The sequence below is a fragment of the Mytilus galloprovincialis genome, chromosome 2 (assembly GCF_965363235.1).
Source record: "Mytilus galloprovincialis chromosome 2, xbMytGall1.hap1.1, whole genome shotgun sequence".
In the NCBI taxonomy this organism is placed as follows: domain Eukaryota; kingdom Metazoa; phylum Mollusca; class Bivalvia; order Mytilida; family Mytilidae; genus Mytilus; species Mytilus galloprovincialis.
The window spans coordinates 51,821,199-51,840,001 of record NC_134839.1 but is presented as its reverse complement, the minus strand read 5'-3'; the positions used below and the strand labels follow the sequence as shown (position 1 = coordinate 51,840,001).

At 32.7% G+C, this 18,803-nt stretch overlaps 1 protein-coding gene across 1 annotated transcript in view; it reads right to left on the bottom strand.

Annotated features, from left to right (window-relative positions):
- LOC143063807 (uncharacterized) overlaps positions 1–18,803 on the bottom strand; it is a 92,962-nt gene that overhangs the window by 27,950 nt on the left and 46,209 nt on the right. The window contains exons 9-10 of the mRNA XM_076236185.1: positions 4,540–4,567; positions 1,141–1,159 (exon numbers count right to left, since the gene is read on the bottom strand). Of these exons, the coding sequence (XP_076092300.1) occupies positions 1,141–1,159; positions 4,540–4,567 (47 nt within the window). The remainder of the gene's footprint in view (positions 1–1,140; positions 1,160–4,539; positions 4,568–18,803) is intronic.

The following is an 18,803-nucleotide window of genomic DNA, read 5'->3' as shown; positions in this document are numbered from 1 at the left end:
TGTTTTTTTTTAGAGAAAAACTGTCTGTTGCAATTAGTTGCAGGTTGTTCACTATTACGACTAAATTGACCAGACTACAATGATCTACAATGTATCTTCTTTACAAGACCTTTATGGCTCTACCCCGTGACACCACTCATTATTTTTCTGTAGAAGCCATTGATAGCAAACCAAATGTTTATTCCATATTTCGAGCCCTGGTTTTATTTATGGACATATTAACACCACTCGAAATCTTGCTCCAACGATGCACCTGTTTCTCAACTTCAAGACATATATAGCTATACCTCGTGAAAACCCTAATTATTTTTCTGTAGAATCCATGTTATAAACCAATTGCCCTCTCTGTTTTTTTCTTCATATTTTTCAAATTTAGAGCTCAAGTTTCAGAATTTTGAACATAGCGCCACTTGAATCATTGCGCAAACGATGCATCTGTTTATTTTTTACAAGACTTATATATACATTCTCCATGACACCCTCATTATTTTTCTCTAAAAGCCATGGAACAGGTCATAACCCTGTTTTTTTAAATTCTATCACGATCATTTTATCGATATGATTTATGTGAGTTCGTAGTCTAGTGGTTAAGACCGATGGCTACAGTGCTGAAGGTCCCGAGTTCGATTCTCACTCGGGGTGCTAAAAATATCGGCACATCAGAAGGGTAATTTTCACCCTCTCACACACATCTCTGGTACCCAGACCGGAGTTTAAACTAGAGTGGGTACTTTGGGGGCCTCGGTTGGTCAAAGTTGTCCCTAACTTTGACCTGGAGATCAATCTTCTGATATCTCTCTGGTTTGTCTGTTTCCACCGAGTGGCCCGGTGGTTCTCTCCGAGTACTTCGGCTTCCTCCACCATAATAACAGACTGCCCGGTGTCCTAGCACTCCCTTTGTGTTGGGTGGGGATTGATTGTCCTTGTAAAAATAATTGTCGTATAAACATACGTTAGTGACACATCTCCATTAATCCCGTTAGGGAATGTACATGGATGCCACTGTACCCTCGCAGTTTTCGAGGGGTTCTTCGGATATCGGAGGCATTTACCAGTACATACATACGATATACCGAATGACAGCAGTGAGTAAATAAACAAGCAAACTGATGGAAAAATACATTATAATATGCAACTTACTTTACTTGAAGGTCGCCATCTGAAGTAAATTGAGTATTGGCATGGTTATTAAAAGACGAATCACTTAACATAGTTGAACTTAAAGTTATATACAGCTACATAAAAACATATATACTAGTATTCAAACCTCAATTCTACTTCTGATATTTTTCTTTTTCTTTTTGATTTTTTTTGGGGGGAGTAAGATTTGCTTAATGGCACGGTTGTTTTGGTTCTCTCCATTTGTTAATAATATTGTCAATGCCTAATGGACTTGGACCTAGCGCAATATTAAGTTACAGTCAAAACATGTGTAATCCATTTCTACTACTATAATACATTTCATCAATCTGACAATCTACATCGAACTTAAATGTTGCATGTTGTCTTACGACACCAGGCTTTAAATCGTACTGTTTCTTTCCTATCTAAAATATAGGATATGTGGTATGACTGACAATTACTTAACTATTTCAAAGAGTCACCAAGTTTGGGATCTAAGAACATCGTAAGGCCTTCAACACTGAGCCTGAACATAGTAATGACTTCAAAATTGAGAAAAAACTTTATAGATGGCTATAAAAGACCACAACATAACAACATGTGAATTACAGTCTTTTTGTGATTTTTAATTTTAGTTCATTTAATATATAATTCGGAGCTAGTATGACATCTATTATCAGTGAACTAGTACATATGTTTGTTTTGGGGCAATCTGAAGATCTCTGAAGATCTCTGAAGCATTCCCCCGGTTGGAGGATTTTCGTGCTGTACTAAAGTGGTGGTGTTCGGTTTTTTTCTGCTATTTAGTTGGGTTGTTGTCTCTTTGACATATTCCCCATTTCATTCTCAATTGTATTGGAGTGTAAACATAGAGATAACATAGCTAAACCTATTTTTAGCTCACCTGGCCCAAAGGGCCAAGTGAGCTTTTCCCATCACTTGGCGTCCGTCGTCCGTCGTCCGTCGTCTGTCGTCCGTCGTCGTCTGGCGTCGTTAACTTTTACAAAAATCTTCTCCTCTGAAACTACTGGGCCAAATTACACCAAACTTGGCCAAAATCATCATTGGGGTATCTAGTTTAAAAAATGTGTCCGGTGACCCGGCCAACCATCCAAGATGGCCGCCATGGCTAAAAATAGAACATAGGGGTAAAATGCAGTTTTTGGCTTATAACTCAAAAACCAAAGCATTTAGAGCAAATCTGACAAGGGGTAAACTTGTGTAACAGGTCAAGATATATCTGCCCTGAAATTTTCAGATAAATCGGATAACCTGTTGTTGGGTTGCTGCCCCTGAATTAGTAATTTTAAGGAAATTTTGCTGTTTTTGGTTATTATCTTGAATATTATTATAGATAGAGATAAACTGTAAACAGCAATAATGTTCAGCAAAGTAATATTTACAAATACGTCAACATGACCGAAATGGTCAGTTGACCCCTTTAGGAGTTATTGCCCTTTATAGTCAATTTTTAACCATTTTTCGTAAATCTTAGTAATCTTTTACAAAAATCTTCTCCTCTGAAACTACTTGGCCAAATCAATCCAAACTTGGCCACAACCATCTTTGGGGTATGTAGTTTGAAAAATGTGTCCAGTGACCCAGCCATCCAATCAAGATGGCCGCCATGGCTTAAAATAGAACCTTGGGTAAAATGCAGTTTTTGGCTTATAACTCAAAAACCAAAGCATTTAGAGTAAATCTGACATGAGGTAAATTTGTTTATCAGGTCAAGATCTACCTGCCCTGAAATTTTCAGATGAATTGGACAACCCGGTTTTGGGTTGCTGCCCCAGAATAAGTAATTTTAATGAAATTTTGCTGTTTTTGGTTATTATCTTGAATATTATTATAGATAGAGATGAACTGTAAACAGCAATAATGTTCAGCAAAGTAAGATCTACAAATAAGTCAACATGACCGAAATGGTCAGTTGACCCTTTTAGGAGTTATTGCCCTTAATAGTCAATTTTTAACCATTTTTCGTAAATCTTAGTAATCTTTTACATCTTCTCCTCTGAAACTACTTGGCCAAATTCACCAAACTTGGCCAAAATCATCATTGGGGTATCTTGTTTAAAGAATGTGTCCGGTGACCCGGCCAACCATCCAAGATGGCCGCCATGGCTAAAAATAGAACATAGGGGTAAAATGCAGTTTTGGGCTTATAACTCAAAAACCAAAGCATTTAGAGCAAATCTGACAAGGGGTAAAATTGTGTAACAGGTCAAGATCTATCTGCCTTGAAATTTTCAGATAAATCGGATAACCTGTTGTTGGGTTGCTGCCCCTGAATTAGTAATTTTAAGGAAATTTTGCTGTTTTTGGTTATTATCTTGAATATTGTTATAGATAGAGATAACTTGTAAACAGCAATAATGTTCAGCTAAATAAGATCTAGAAATAAGTCAACATGACCAAAATCGTCAGTTGACCCCTTAAGGAGTTGTTGCCCATTTTATTCAATTTTTAACAATTTTCACTAATTTGGTAAATTTTTGTAAATTTTTACAAAATATTTTTCACTGTATCTAAAGGTCCAAGTTTATTATAGATAGAGAAAATTCTAAATACCAAGAATGTTCAGTAAAGTAAGATCTACAAACACATCACTATCAGCAAAACACAATTTTGTCATGAATCCATCTGTGTCCTTTGTTTAATATGCACATAGACCAAGGTGAGCGACACAGGCTCTTTAGAGCCTCTAGTTTATATTCCTGACTTGGTGCGTGATTAATAGTGTACTCGAGTTTAAAATTCTTGCTAATTCTCTCCCTCTATCATCAAACGTATATTTTATAAGTTGTATTGATATTGAATGTATTAATGTATTACAATGTTCTATAATGGTATGTATAACTATGGTGGTACAGATATATAAAAGGGAGCAAAAATGACAAGGAATAATTTGATATGGAAGTTATTGACATTTAGAAAAAGTACCAATGAATTAAAAATACATGAATAGGAAGGTAATATCGTTAGAATTATGGATGAAATCGATACGAAAGTAACAGGCGACATGAAAGAACATAGTGCAGTGTATATTCATAAACATAATTTGGAATGAGTCGCAACGAGTACCGTATGGATTGTCAATAACAATCCATACAGTACTCGTTGCGGTTTCCCTACTTGCAGGACTATAAATGGGGTTTTACCTTTTTATTCCCCCTCCTAAAATTTATTCAGAAACTTTTCTTGTCTAAAGTCAGAAACGTATCAATCAACTTTTCATGCATTTCAGTGTTGAATATCAAGTGCAGGTGTCGACACCTATATATACATGACTGAACTCAAATTGACTGGGTTTTATGTTGATAATTGCAATTTCACGTGAAAAGGAAGAATTGCATACTCGTTGATTCAAAGAAAACAGGACATGATTTTCTTATTAAAATCCATAAAACTTACCTTGGATAAGACTAAACTCTTTTTCATCCTGCAAAAGATAAAATAATTATTCGCGTATGAATAAAGAAAAGCAAAATAACAATAAATACAGGGGCGTTTAATAATAACTAAGTAACAGTCACAAATAATAAATTGTTACGATTGTATTTAAGGTGGCTCGGGCCTATTCGAAGTTTCTATCAGAAGTGCCGTATTTTTTGTTATTTCATTCTTTACAGAAAGTGAATCAAATTGGTCAAAAAAATAGGGGGTCACGGACCATTTAAGCTAAAAATTTTACTTTTAAACAGGTATGTAAAAGGGACCATTTTTCAATGAAATGATAGGGAAAATAGAGGTGTTGACATATTTTTATCGGAATATCAAAAAAACGTTCTATGACACTTGGTCCAAAACTGTAATATAAAAAGCTGAACTATAGCTTCAAAGAATGAGCAAATAAAAAACAGGTCACGGATAAGGAAAAAAAAAAACTTTTTTGTAAGAATTGTCTTGTTTTATTTTGCTTCGCAAATTACCTTGTGACATTATGTTAAATGAACTCACCGATTGATGACAACCTTACAGATCACAATACTTTTAAAATATTAAAATTATTTTTTATGTTATAATACAGCTATCAAATAACGCAAATTTGTTATATAAGGAAACAAAATATACCTGATTTTTTTCTATCAATGATTTCAAACTGTAAACCAACTTGTTTTCGCGAATACTTTATTTTGCATTTAGCCCTTACAAGCTCTTTTCGCGAATTTCAATTTGCGTGATGATTTATATTCGCGTTATTTTTCAACTTTTTAAGATTTGTTTTTCAAATTTTGAGCTCTAGTTGCACATTTTTTAACATAGCGCCCTTCGATATTTTGCGCAAAAGATGCGCCTGTGTCTCCTCTAAAATACCAATATAGTCATACTCCTAACAACCCTTATTATTTTTCTCTAGAAGCCATGGAATAGGTAAACCCCTCTGTTTTTAACAATTTTTTTTCAAATTTTAAGCTCTAGTTTCAGATTTTTGAACAAAGCGCCCTTCGATACCATGCACAAAAGCTGCGCCTGTTTCTACTCTACAAGACCTATATAGTCATATCCCTAACACCCTCATTATTTTTCTCTAAAAGCCATTGAATAGGTCAACCCCCCTGTTTTTAACCAAAAAAAAATCCAATTTTGAGCTCTAGTGTCAGATTTTTTAACATAGCGCCCTTCAATACCTTGCGCAAAGGATGCGCCTGTTTCTCCTCTGCAATACCTATATAGTCATACCCCGTAACACCCCTCATGATTTTTCTCTAGAAGCCATGGAATAGGTCTACCCCCCTGTTTTTAACATATTTTTTTTCAAATTTTGAGCTCTAGTTTCCGATTTTTTAACATAGCGCCCTTCGATACCTTGCGCAAAAGATGCGCCTGTTTCTCCTCTACAAGACCTATATAGTCATACCCGTGACACCGCTCATTATTTTTCTCTAGAAGCCATGGAATAGGTCAACTCCACTGTTTTTAACTATTTTTTTCAAATTTTGAGCTCTAGTTTCAGATTTTTGAACATAGCGCCCTTCGATACCTTGTGCAAAAGATGCGCCTGTTTCTCCTCTACATGACCTATATAGAATACCCCGTGACACTCCTCATTATTTTTCTCTAGAAGCCATGGAATAGGCCAACCACCATTTCTGTAAATGTGTATCTTAGTTCAATTAAACAATGATACCAAAGGTGCTATATTTTACAGTGACGGACTACTTTAACGTTCTAAATTGAAGTGGGTGCATTGGTGGTCTTACAACTACCAATAATTCGTTGACAGCTGCATATTTACTGTGGTACTAAATTTAGCCTAAACTAAGAGATTTGACTAGTTTTATCAATGGATTAATATCATTTCATGATACAGCTTAAATTGCAATATTTGGACGGAATTTCTGCCTTTTAGAATATTTATCATTTAACGGCCGTTGCTGTCTGCTTTTTTTCGGTTTTTAGATATATCGCCTTATTTGTTCGCTGGCATATTTCTCGCTAGTTATTGTTCGCTAGCTTCAACCTAGTAAGGTTTACGGTATAATAGTTTGACGTCTAATATATTATGATTAAGGAATCCTTAAAAAATTGTGACGTCAAGATATTGAACGCTAGTGTGTGATTTCAAGCTTGACTTTTATTAACAGGTGTATATTATTTGTAATGTTAAATAATTCAGCAAAATTATCTCGACTAGAATTAAAAAGAATGAATCCATCATCTCTGTATATAGATAACAGTGATAGGTTTTCTTTAAAAGGAAATATATCAAGAATATTCGTTATGATTTCAAACATTCTTAAATCATGATCAGCTAGGGATGAGCTCACTTGAGATCCCGCCGCCATTGGGATTCCACATGTCTGTCAAAAATATCAAGTTATTAAATTCTGATTCATTATTGCACAGAATGTATTGACGTATTCTTAAGAAGTCCTTTTTTGGTGGTAAATATACTTCATGTGTATTACGACATAGAATGAAATCCAAAACAGTGTGGCTGTGGCCATTGATTGACACATTAAATTCATCCAGTGACTGGGACAATTTACGTGAACGTTTGTCTGTAACGACCACTGTTCACGACGTACCTACGATAGACATTTAAACTGTGGGGTCACCAAAGGTTTCTTAACGCCTTTAATTATAAAATAATTCGAAAAATTAATCAGGAATAACCTTTATGTTTTGATTTATATAATTGATATAAATCAAAACATCGTGTTATTTCTGAATATTTTTCGAATTACTTTATTAAGGTTTTGAGAACCCTTGGTGACCCCATAGTTTAAGTGTCTTTAAAAAGTACACAGTGAGCAGTGGTCGTTATATACAAACGTTCACCTAAATTGTTCCAGTCAATGGATGAATTTAATGTGTCAATCAATGGCCACAGCCACACTGTTTTGAATTTCATTCTATTCTGTACCATGCTCTGTCAACTGCTTGCATTATTTCAGTGATATCAAAAGTGCATATAATTACACAAATATATATCATCCGGTGCCCTTATTTGTTCTATTTTGTTAATAAATGAGGTTGTGTCCTGTGTATAGGTCCATAATTGGATAACTACACAATGTACTTGTTTAAGAAAGTAGTCCATAAATTGACCAAATTTTTGTTCTATCAGACTATTGCATAATGCTACAACTGGTCTTCCAGGAATATCTATTGTTTTTAGGAAAGCTTTGTTAGTTTTGATTTTTTTCTCTATCTTCATGATTAATTTCCTAAATTTTTGGCAACATATAGAGTCGTCCCACATGTACATTGACATTATTGGCTAGGTATATCTATGTGTTATCGTCGATTCACTCTTTCTTGTGTAGTTGTTTTATCATTTTTTGTATAGTGTCAGATATTTCGTTCGTATTAAATTCACGGATTTGTTCATAACAAATACTGTTGTTCAGGAAGTTCAGTGTTTGTTTAATGTATAGACTTTTATCCAGAACAACGGTAGATGAATTTTTGTCAGCTTTCTTAATAATATTATTATTTGAACGTAAGGTTTTGAGGGCCGCTATTTCATGTTTAGAAAGGTTATTTCTAACTTTGTTTATTTTTAGTCTGCATATTTACATCTTTTTGACAAAGGGATACTTTTCTATTGTGTTGTTTGCTGAAGCGGGTTTGAATCCTGATTTAATTTTAAAAGGATGATTGCTGTCCGCATTAGATTCATCATTGAAGTGATATTTGCAGCGCATTTTTCCACCAAGTTCGTCTAAATCTCGTAAGAGTTTTTGTTTAATGTATGTTACATCAGGACTGGGAATAAATTTTAATCCCTTTGCAAGAACTAATATTTCGTCGTCAGTGAAATTTTACTACGATAATACTTTTATGTACTTCTAAAATAAAATAAAATAGTAAATTATAAGTCCTTCCTTTTTTGCATAGTCAATTCATAAATAAGTTTAATCTTAAAATAATAAACAAATTAAGGCACGGAACACAACAATTTCTTAAATACACATCATAAAATTGAGAATGGAAATGGGGAATGTGTCAAAGAGACAACAACCCTTTGTCTCATCGCCAATCAAAATAGTTTAATCATATTTGATCAATAATATTTGTTTTCCATTTTACCGTACCAACCTCTAGTAGACCTTTTCAACAATTGTCTTTACCTACAGTAGAGGTTTCCCGATTTGCTACGTATCAGTTACGGTTGGTACGTAACGCAATCGTTGGTGCTCTTTTGAAGGTATCATTTAATGCATGAAACTATTTTATTCGTCATGATGAAATTAAAAGAATTGATATGCGTATCATACAAAAACTTGCTTAACGATTTATTTGATAACGATTTCAACGTTTCTAGAACACCTTGTTTATGATTCTCTATGGGATAACTTGATTATGCATAAGTGCATGAAACAAACAGATCTTAAACGAACTCAGTTGAAATTGATACGGTCTTCAGATTCTAAATATAGATTTGCGTTTCGGTTTGTTATAGGTATTGTTTTTGTTTCGTTTATTTATAGAAAAAAACATTGTTTTCATACAGGCTTAATATGAATAATTAAAATAATGAATATAAACGTCTTTTTAAAACACATGAATCTGGTGTTGGTTATATTTGTTAACGTGTCAAAATTGCGTAGTTTTCAATTATAATTAGTCTTGAATGATTTTGAAATTGGTTTTTATCATTCAAGTAATCTATTACGATCATTGCAGCAGAAGAAGATGAGGGAGTTGAGTTTTCATATTGAGTAAGAAAAGGGAATTTTTCGATTTATTTTCTTTCTAGAAATGAATTCTAGAAAGAAAATTGAATAAAAAAAAAAAAAAATCAGTATTTACTATTCGGTTGACAATGAAAAAAACCCACATTTCTTGAATCATTTAATTTAATTGACTAGAATAATTGTCATATAAACATACTAAAATGCAATTGTACTGCGGATGATGACATTTTAGCGCATCCATAGGACATTTAAGCGAAACAATCGGACGTTTCAGCACCAAAGTAGAACCAATTTTAGCGCCAGATTTTTAACCCATTTTAGCGAAAATTAAAATGGTCAATGCCCGTTTTAGCGAAATATTTTCAACCCATTCTTATAAATAATGTATAATAAAAATACAACTTTAATAGACTCAAGACAGCAAAATATAAAACATATCATAATATGTCCATTTAAATACAGCACTAAAAGTCTAAAAGATTAAATTAAATGTTAAAAGTCCGTTCTAGTCTGGAATTTATATCCCAGATAAAATACAGCATTAAAAGTCCGAAAGGTTAAATCGAATGTTAAAAGTCCGTTTTAGCCTGGAATTTATATCCTAGAGAACGTACGTAATGGCCTCTGGATATACCCCCTATACATCCAATACTGTTCATGGAATTGCATTAGGAACTGTTCTTTCTCTTTATCTTGTCAAGATTGTGGTGCACATTCGTCTATACTTCGTATTTTTATATATGTTGTTGTTTGCAATTTGATAATAGTATCAAGAAAAACGTATTAAATAGATGAATGACAACTATTAACATTGCTCATTATAATTGGCATGGAACGACTCTGCATTGACCATTGATTGTTCACTTTGAATTACACGGAACTTCTGCCCAAAGCTTAAGTGGGAGCATAAAATCTTCAGATACATAGTATACGGTCAGAAAATCAGCGAATACGACACATCTCTTATTGTATTTCCATGATGAACTTATAAACAACTTAAACACTAAACCAGTATAAATTACTATTCATGGTTTTAGTGAGGCGAGTATATTCAACCAGGTAAGTTTTCACTAAAATGGGCTATCCACAACACAAGTGAACTGATTAATCCTGCGCTAAAAAGGGCTTTGATGTCGGCGCTAACATGTCCCTTAGCAGTTTAAAAAAATTCGCTAAAAAGTCCTGCGCCCATAGAGCCCATTGTACTGATACTTGTGTTCAATGAATAGTTTATTAGTGTATCTTTTACCCTTTATTCGTACTTTTAACTTTTGGTAAAAATACCTGAATGATGATTTTGCAAAATTGCATAAAAATATAAGAAAGGTATTCTAGATACTGAATTTGAACAACTAAAATAATCCACTGCAACACTATTAAATTATTTCATAGAATGAACAGGAACCGTCCGGATTATTTATTAAAACCATGGCAAGATAATTGATCTATGGTATTGAATGTTGTTATTAAACAGTATACATGAAGACATGCTCAGTGATGTTTATATTATTAAAGTGAGCAATATCATGCATACGTTACTTAGAGTATTATATCTATAAGCCACCACAGAGATTAAACATATTTTGCATTTACCTTAAACATTATACATTTTCAATGAGATCAATTTTGTATGTTGAATTAACTCTTATTCTATTATGTTTTCTAAAAGTCTAATCCCCAAAAATGTCAACTTTTCCATTGTATACTATTATACCATTATAAAAGGCAAACATATTAAGATGAATTATGAATGTGCTATTTGTTTAGCTTCTTTTTGCCGGTGTAATTTTAGGGGAAATAAATCTTAATTACAACCCGTTCGTTGCAACGGTTACTTGCAACGGTTTTTTGAAAGCATAATCGAGTACACACAATATCGTTTGTTATGAATAGGTAACATATCTACATAAAAAATATACCAAGTTGTAGCTAAATATCATAGAAAAACTTTCGATAATGATCCATAAAACATACATCGACATTAAGGGCATATACGAATTAATTTTAAAAGTTCAATGACCTCTATCATGAATGACATAGTATTAGACAAACGTTTAAGAGACTAAATATCAAGAGGTTTATGAAGAAAACATTCGAATCATATTATAGTCTTCATCTAATTTGATACTTTAAATATTATCGATAAGTTACATAATTACAACAAATATTTAAATTAGCCATAGTGTTTATATAAATGTTGTTTGTAGCCTTTTCTCTCTGATCATGTTCGGTTTCAAATCGATTTAAATTCAGTTGTGGACGCCACACACTACCCGTCATCAAGTCCCCGACTAAATACGTCAATTACAAAACCAAGGTACAAAATAAAAGACAATTTCAGGGTAACACCTGCCGTCTGGATTAATAATTATAGAAGAATGGGACTGAACCGTGTAATATGAGTTTTATATAAATGTTCTCAAAGTAATGATCAAAGAGAAGTTCTCGTTTGGACACACACTCCATTATATTGTATATTACAAGAGCATAAAGCCTAAGGTTTTGCGGATATCTACTGTCTCACCACGGCACTATAGAAAAAGTCTGTAAAAAAATAAAGTTGAGAATGGAAATAGGGAATATGTCAAAGAGACAACTACCCGACCAAAGAGCAGAAAATAGCCGGTCTTCGACACAACGCGATTATCCCGCACCCGGAGGTTGGCTTCAGCTGGCCCCTACACAAAAATATGTTTTAAAAAGATATTTACTATTGCAAGGTTGAGAGATGATTTGTGATATTTTGAAGAAATTAAGTTCATTTATACTGATTTATAGGAAACAATTAATAGATTATAAATTTGAAACTACTAAATTATATCCATTCCCCAGAAATTTAATGTAATAAGATATAGAATTTTATATTGCTTAATTTATATGATTAATTATGATAATAAATTACAGGTTTAATGAAGCATGTATACTGAATCTTGACAGACACACACTTGTAAACTTGTAAAACAAAAAACCTACTGATCATTTTTCAGACTTCTTTTTAACAAATTTTCTGTTTATATACTACTAGAGGGACGACCCACATTTGCGCAGATTTTAAAATGACGCGCATTACATTTGCACGGAGAAATATTATTACGCGTGAACTTAATAATAATTATCGTCACTATATCACTAAGTAAAATATAAAGAAGGTCTTTCCTCCAAAAAGATCAATTTTGATATAGAACTATGAAAATTCAGTTTGAAATATCATATCCAGCGTCAAATGATAGCTTGTTGCATTGTACACTGATTCCAATAATATATGGTTTCTATACAGTTTTTTCTAAATGAGGGAGATAAATTGTTACTTCCGGTTTGAAATATGTCACTTCCTGTTTTATTTGATAGTTTTCTTGATACTGATTCCAAAAATATATTGTTTAATATACTTTTACATTAAATAAGTACAAACAATAGCTACTTCCGGTTTACAGTAGGTCACTTCCCGTTGCATTTTCTATGGTCAAGTGTCTTGCAACGTAATGCAAAAAGTCCCATGGCTTTATCATGTATACTTATGAGGTAAAAGCAAAGGTCAATTTTACCTATGACCTTGAGTTCAATTTCAAGGTCATAACAAGGGCTTCAAATCAAAAGACCATAAGTCTTAATTATATATGGTTAATGAGTTATATCACTATATGCCTTATTTTTGATAGAAGAGCGGAGAAAACTCCAATCTAATGTTAGCGTACCCTTTAAACCAAAATTCAATTTCCCCAGAAAAATGAAAAGACCTAATAAAAGTAAATTAAATAAGAATATGATTATAGGAATATTTAGTCAATGTACTTTGTCTTTGTTTTAAAGTTGAATACAACAGATATCTTTGCTCATTGAACTGCCTTTTTTTTAATTAAGAAAATTTACACTTCTTTTCCTTTTTGTTAATTAATGTATAAATTACAATAAAGTTAAGTACAAATGAAGCCAATATTTCAATAGTAAACAAAAGTCATATCAAAATTTAACATTATCGTACTATTAATGAAATATCTTTGAAACATACTTTATTAGTATTATTATTTGATTGTCTTTCAGCAAAATGTTAGAGATTAGGAAAGAATAATCATAATTACTTTTATATAAAAGTAAAGATGTGCTATGATTGCCAATGTGACAACTCTTCATAAGGAGACCAACATGACACAGAAATAACAATTATAGGTCAACGTACGGCCTTCAACAATGAACAAAGCCCATACCGCACAGTAAGCTAGTAAAGACCCCGAAGTGATAATGTAAAATAATTCAAACGACAAAACTAACGGTCTAATTTATGTACTAAAACTGAACGAAAAATAAATATGTAACAACAAACCACAACTACTGAATTACAGGCTCCTGACTTGGGCAGGCACATACATGTATATACAGAATATGACGAAGTTAAACATCTTAGTGCGATCCTAACCCTATCACAAACCTGGGACAGTGGTGAAACAATACAATATAAAATCAAACTATAAAAATTAGATAAATAAGGCTTAACTGATCAGAAGAATACAAATAGAAATACTACACAGAGTGGACGTGGCCGGGAACTTCTTTATCCCATCAAGAAAAGTACAGATCTGAGAGTACTCGCTGTTATTTACGACTAATCCAAAGCCACTAACAAGTAATACAAAACAATCATGCATCTATTGTGTAAGCAAAACGTCTATAAATATATATTTCATTACATCATTTCATTCCATGCAGACTTTCAGGTCAGTAATTTTAATTTCCATCTCATTCCTATGAAGTTTTTTTTCCAGATTGATTAAAAGATAGGAAAACTTACACTGCATCTAAAATAATTTGATTGCCAAACAACATAGAATGAGCTTGTTCAAATATTATAATTAAAAAGGGAACTATTGCATAAAGGAGTATGTTTGGTAAGGGCCGAATATGGCCCCGATTATAAAGTTCAATGTTACAAGACAGTATAAAAAATGTTTTATGTTGACTTAAAGACATTTGAGAAAGTTAAATAGATAGTTATCAAAAGTACCAGGATTATAATTTAGTACGCCAGACGCGCGTTTCGTCTACATAAGACTCATCACTAACGCTCATATCAAAATATTTATAAAGCCAAACAAGTACAAAGTTGAAGAGGATTGAGGATTCAAAATTCCAAAAAAGTTGTGCCAAATACAGCTAAGGTAATCTATGCCTCGGATAAAAAAATCCTTAGTTTTACGAATAATTCAAAGTTTTGTAAACAGGAAATTTATAAAAAAAAAATGACCACATTATTGATATTCATGTCAACACCGAAGTGTTGACTACTGGGCTTGTGATACCCTCGGGGACGAAACGTCCACCAGCAGTGGCATCGACCCAGTGATGTAAATAGTTATCAAAAGTACCAGGATTATAATTTAGTACGCCAGACGCGCGTTTCGTCTACATAAGACTCATCAGTGACGCTCATATCAAAATATTTATAAAGCCAAACAAGTACAAAGTTAAAGAGCATTGAGGATCCAAAATTCCAAAAAGTTGTGCCAAATACGGCTAAGGTAATCTATGCCTGAGATAAGAAAATCCTTAGTTTTACGTATAATTCAAAGTTTTGTAAACAGGAAATTTATTAAAAAAAAAATGACCACATTATTGATATTCATGTCAACACCGAAGTGTTGACTACTGGGCTAGTGATACCCTCGGGGACGAAACGTCCACCAGCAGTGGCATCGACCCAGTGATGTAAATAGTTATCAAAAGTACCAGGATTATAATTAAGTACGCCAGACGCGCGTTTCGTCTACATAAGACTCATCACTGACGCTCATGTCAAAATATTTATAAAGCCAAACAAGTACAAACGTGAAGAGCATTGAGGATCCAAAATTCCAAAAAGTTGTGCCAAATACGGCTAAGGTAATCTATGCCTGGGATAAGAAAATCCTTAGTTTTACGAATAATTCAAAGTTTTGTAAACAGGAAATTTATGGAAAAAAAATGAACACATTATTGATATTCATGTCAACACCGAAGTGTTGACTACTGGGCTGGTGATACCCTCGGGGACGAAACGTCCACCAGCAGTGGCATCGACCCAGTGATGTAAATAGTTATCAAAAGTACCAGGATTATAATTTAGTACGCCAGACGCGCGTTTCGACTACATAAGACTCATCAGTGACGCTCATATCAAAATATTTATAAAGCCAAACAAGTACAAAGTTGAAGAGCATTGAGGATCCAAAATTCCAAAAAGTTGTGCCAAATACGGCTAAGGTAATCTATGCCTGGGATAGGAAAATCCTTAGTTTTACGAATAATTCAAAGTTTTGTAAACAGGAAATTTATAAAAAAAAAAAAATGACCACATTATTGATATTCATGTCAACAGCGAAGTGTTAGAACTATTCCTGTCAAAGTTTTATTCTAAAGCGTTGATTTATAAATCCCAAACAGGTAAAAAAAAAACAGATTTTGCTAAAACTTGACAAAATTGGTCATTTAGGACCAGGGAACATGACAAATCAAATATTGAAGTAAGACATATAAAGTATCTTTACGAACATTATTTTAAACGATATTTGTTATTTACGTATGCGCTCTATGTTATGGCCAATAATCGATGGTAATTTACTCATTTTCATTGATTTTGTTTGTGGAATTTTTTTTTTATTTGTGACGTCATTATAAACGAGCAGGAACATTAATTTTCAACAAAAAGGCTAATTTACTAAGGATTTTCTTATCCCAGGCATAGATAACCTTAGCCATATTTAGTACAACGTTTTGGAATTTTGGATCCTCAATGCTCTTCAACTTTGTACTAGTTTTGGCTGGCTAACTATTTTGATATTAGCGTCACTGATTAGTCTTATGTAGACGAAACGAGCGTCTTGTGTGTCAAATTATAAGCCTGGTCCCTTTGATAACTATTTACACCACTGGTTCGATGCCACTGCTCACGGACGTTTCGTCACGAGGGTATCACAAGCCCAGTAGTCAGCACTTCGGTGTTGATATAAATATCAATTATCTGTCATTTTTGTAAATTTACTGTTTGCAAGAGTATGAACTTTTCAAAATACTAAATATTTTCTTATCCCAGGCATATATAACCTTAGCTGTATTTGGCACAACTTTTTTGAAATTTGGATCCTCAATGCTATTCAAATTTATACTTGTTTTGGCTGCCTGACTATTTTGATCAGTGCGTTACTGATGAGTCTTAGGTAGACGAAACGCGCGTCTGATGTATCAAATTATAAGCCTAGTACCTTTAATATATATTTCTATCTATTCACTGTATTCATTGTGATTCATTGTGATATTGGTCAATAAATCCTTATTTGGAATTTAAGCTAAAAAAGGGAGCCATTTTATGGCCTTACCGAACCTACATTGTAATCATTTGTCCAATTCAACCAACAGATGGTATCCTGAAGTTTTCAATTTAAACTGCTTCCAAGTACAAATATTTTAACATTTGTATAAGTTATAGATCATTTTTTTTATAATGAAGTGGGAAAGGTGTCAGAGTGTTTGTTGGTGAATCTTTACCATATGATAATAAATGTAATTTTCCAGAAATTCTGCATGGTAACTGGATTGAAAAAAACAAAGGATATGGGGTATTGATCCATAACACAAAATCAATAGATGCACAGCAACAACAAAAAACACCCAAAAAAAAAAAGAAAAAAAAAAGAAGCAAAGGCATAGCGCTTTTATTATCGTTCTAAAACTCGAAATCCCATTGCGGCCAATAATACGGAGTTATAAAAACTCTCACCTCACTGCAAGTTAAAGACGGCTCCGATTAACAGGATAAGCGAAATACTCTAAAAAATGATTTTTATAAATATGCTTTGTCTGACATAACAACACATAATCGGGCCCTGTTAAAAAAGAACATACTGGAAAGAAGTGCATTTTTCAACCACCATAGTTAGTATGCATAGTTTTACAGTATAAATTGTTTGGACTAAATAAAAATCAATTTTAACTCAATTTGTACACCAAATAAAAACTATTATTTCAGAAATTAGTGTTTTTTAAAAATAGCATGTGAAACAATATTTTAAAAACTATTAGCATTTTCATCATATTCCCTTTAATTTGATTTATTTATAACTGCCATTCAGTGAAAATAACTTTTTTTTGTGGTTGTTTGAAGTTGTCAACAATGCCCTGTACCTCAATCTTACTTTGGTTGCTTTCTCCTAAATTAAATGCTGGACGATTAAATTATAAGAATTAACAGAAAGAGTAGATCAAGTTAACTGTTTAGAGAAGAATGTTCGACCAAGGTTATGGCTTACAACACGTGTTGCTATCAAATTTTTATTCATGTGTTAGATTTACCACATGTTATTGGTCAATTTACTGAAGATTGGTAGGAGAGTGAAAAGGTGTACCATACCTCATCTCCTTGTTGTTATATACTCTAGCTTAGCGTTTCCTAAGCCTTTGGACATTCGAAATGATGTATCACAAACGAAACAAATTATTCCATTCATTCACCGAAAGATGGAAACAAAACAGCAATACTCGTATTGGGCAAGTGAATGAACACATTAAACGGACAATGGAATGTATTATCATGATAACTACGAAAATAAAATGAATTAAATGCATGTCTGTGTACAAAAGGGTTGAAATGAAACACTGGAAGGGATTATGTTTTCTGCATGTGAGGAACTAAAAAAAAGATAAATACTTGTGAGAAATGTCATAGTTTATAAGGAACAGTATACATGTACTGTCTTGATTTTAATTGAATGTAAATTTGTCTTTATGATTTCATACTAAGATGAACCTATCGGATTCATAGAGCTTTTAATAAAAAAAAATTGAGTCTGTGTTGTTTAGTGCAAAAGATACACAATTGATTATCGAATTAGATTGAATCATTTAAAGAAAAATACACATTTTCTGTTAATGTCTCTGGGTAGTTATTTGTACTTTTTGTTGCGGATTTGCCGTGGTCAAAAATGTAAAGTCACAATGTTACCGTCGAAGTATTTAAGGTAGATCATAAGTAAATGTTTTTTGAGACAGAATTTTCTTATAATTTGCCAAAATGAAGATTTTACTATGTTTTTTTCAAAAATATAATAAAAAGTATGGGTCACCGTGCTATTTTTCAAGCTATATGTCGTTGAAAATTGCCTAAATTTTGTTAGTTTGTTCATGAAAAAACAAATAAGACTGCATAAAAAAAATTCTATGAGATAGAATTTTGAAATAAAGTGTGAGAAGATAGTTTTCATAATATGTTTTAAGAAAATAAAAAGAAAACATGGTGTCACCGAACTTGTTTTCTTGCCACAAGTAAAATTTAAAAAAATCCCTATTAGCCCAGTATAAATTTTGTACTAAAAGAGTTATCTCCCCTTAAATGGCTCATTTGAAAAAAAAAATGATTTTAAAAACCAAAAAGGTTGATATTTGTTAAAACATGTTGTATCATACAATACATTAATAAGTTTTCTTTATATAAATAAACAGTCTAACCATTAAATTGCAAATCTGTTTCCAAATTTGCTAATTTGGGCAAATAACTAGACCGATTTT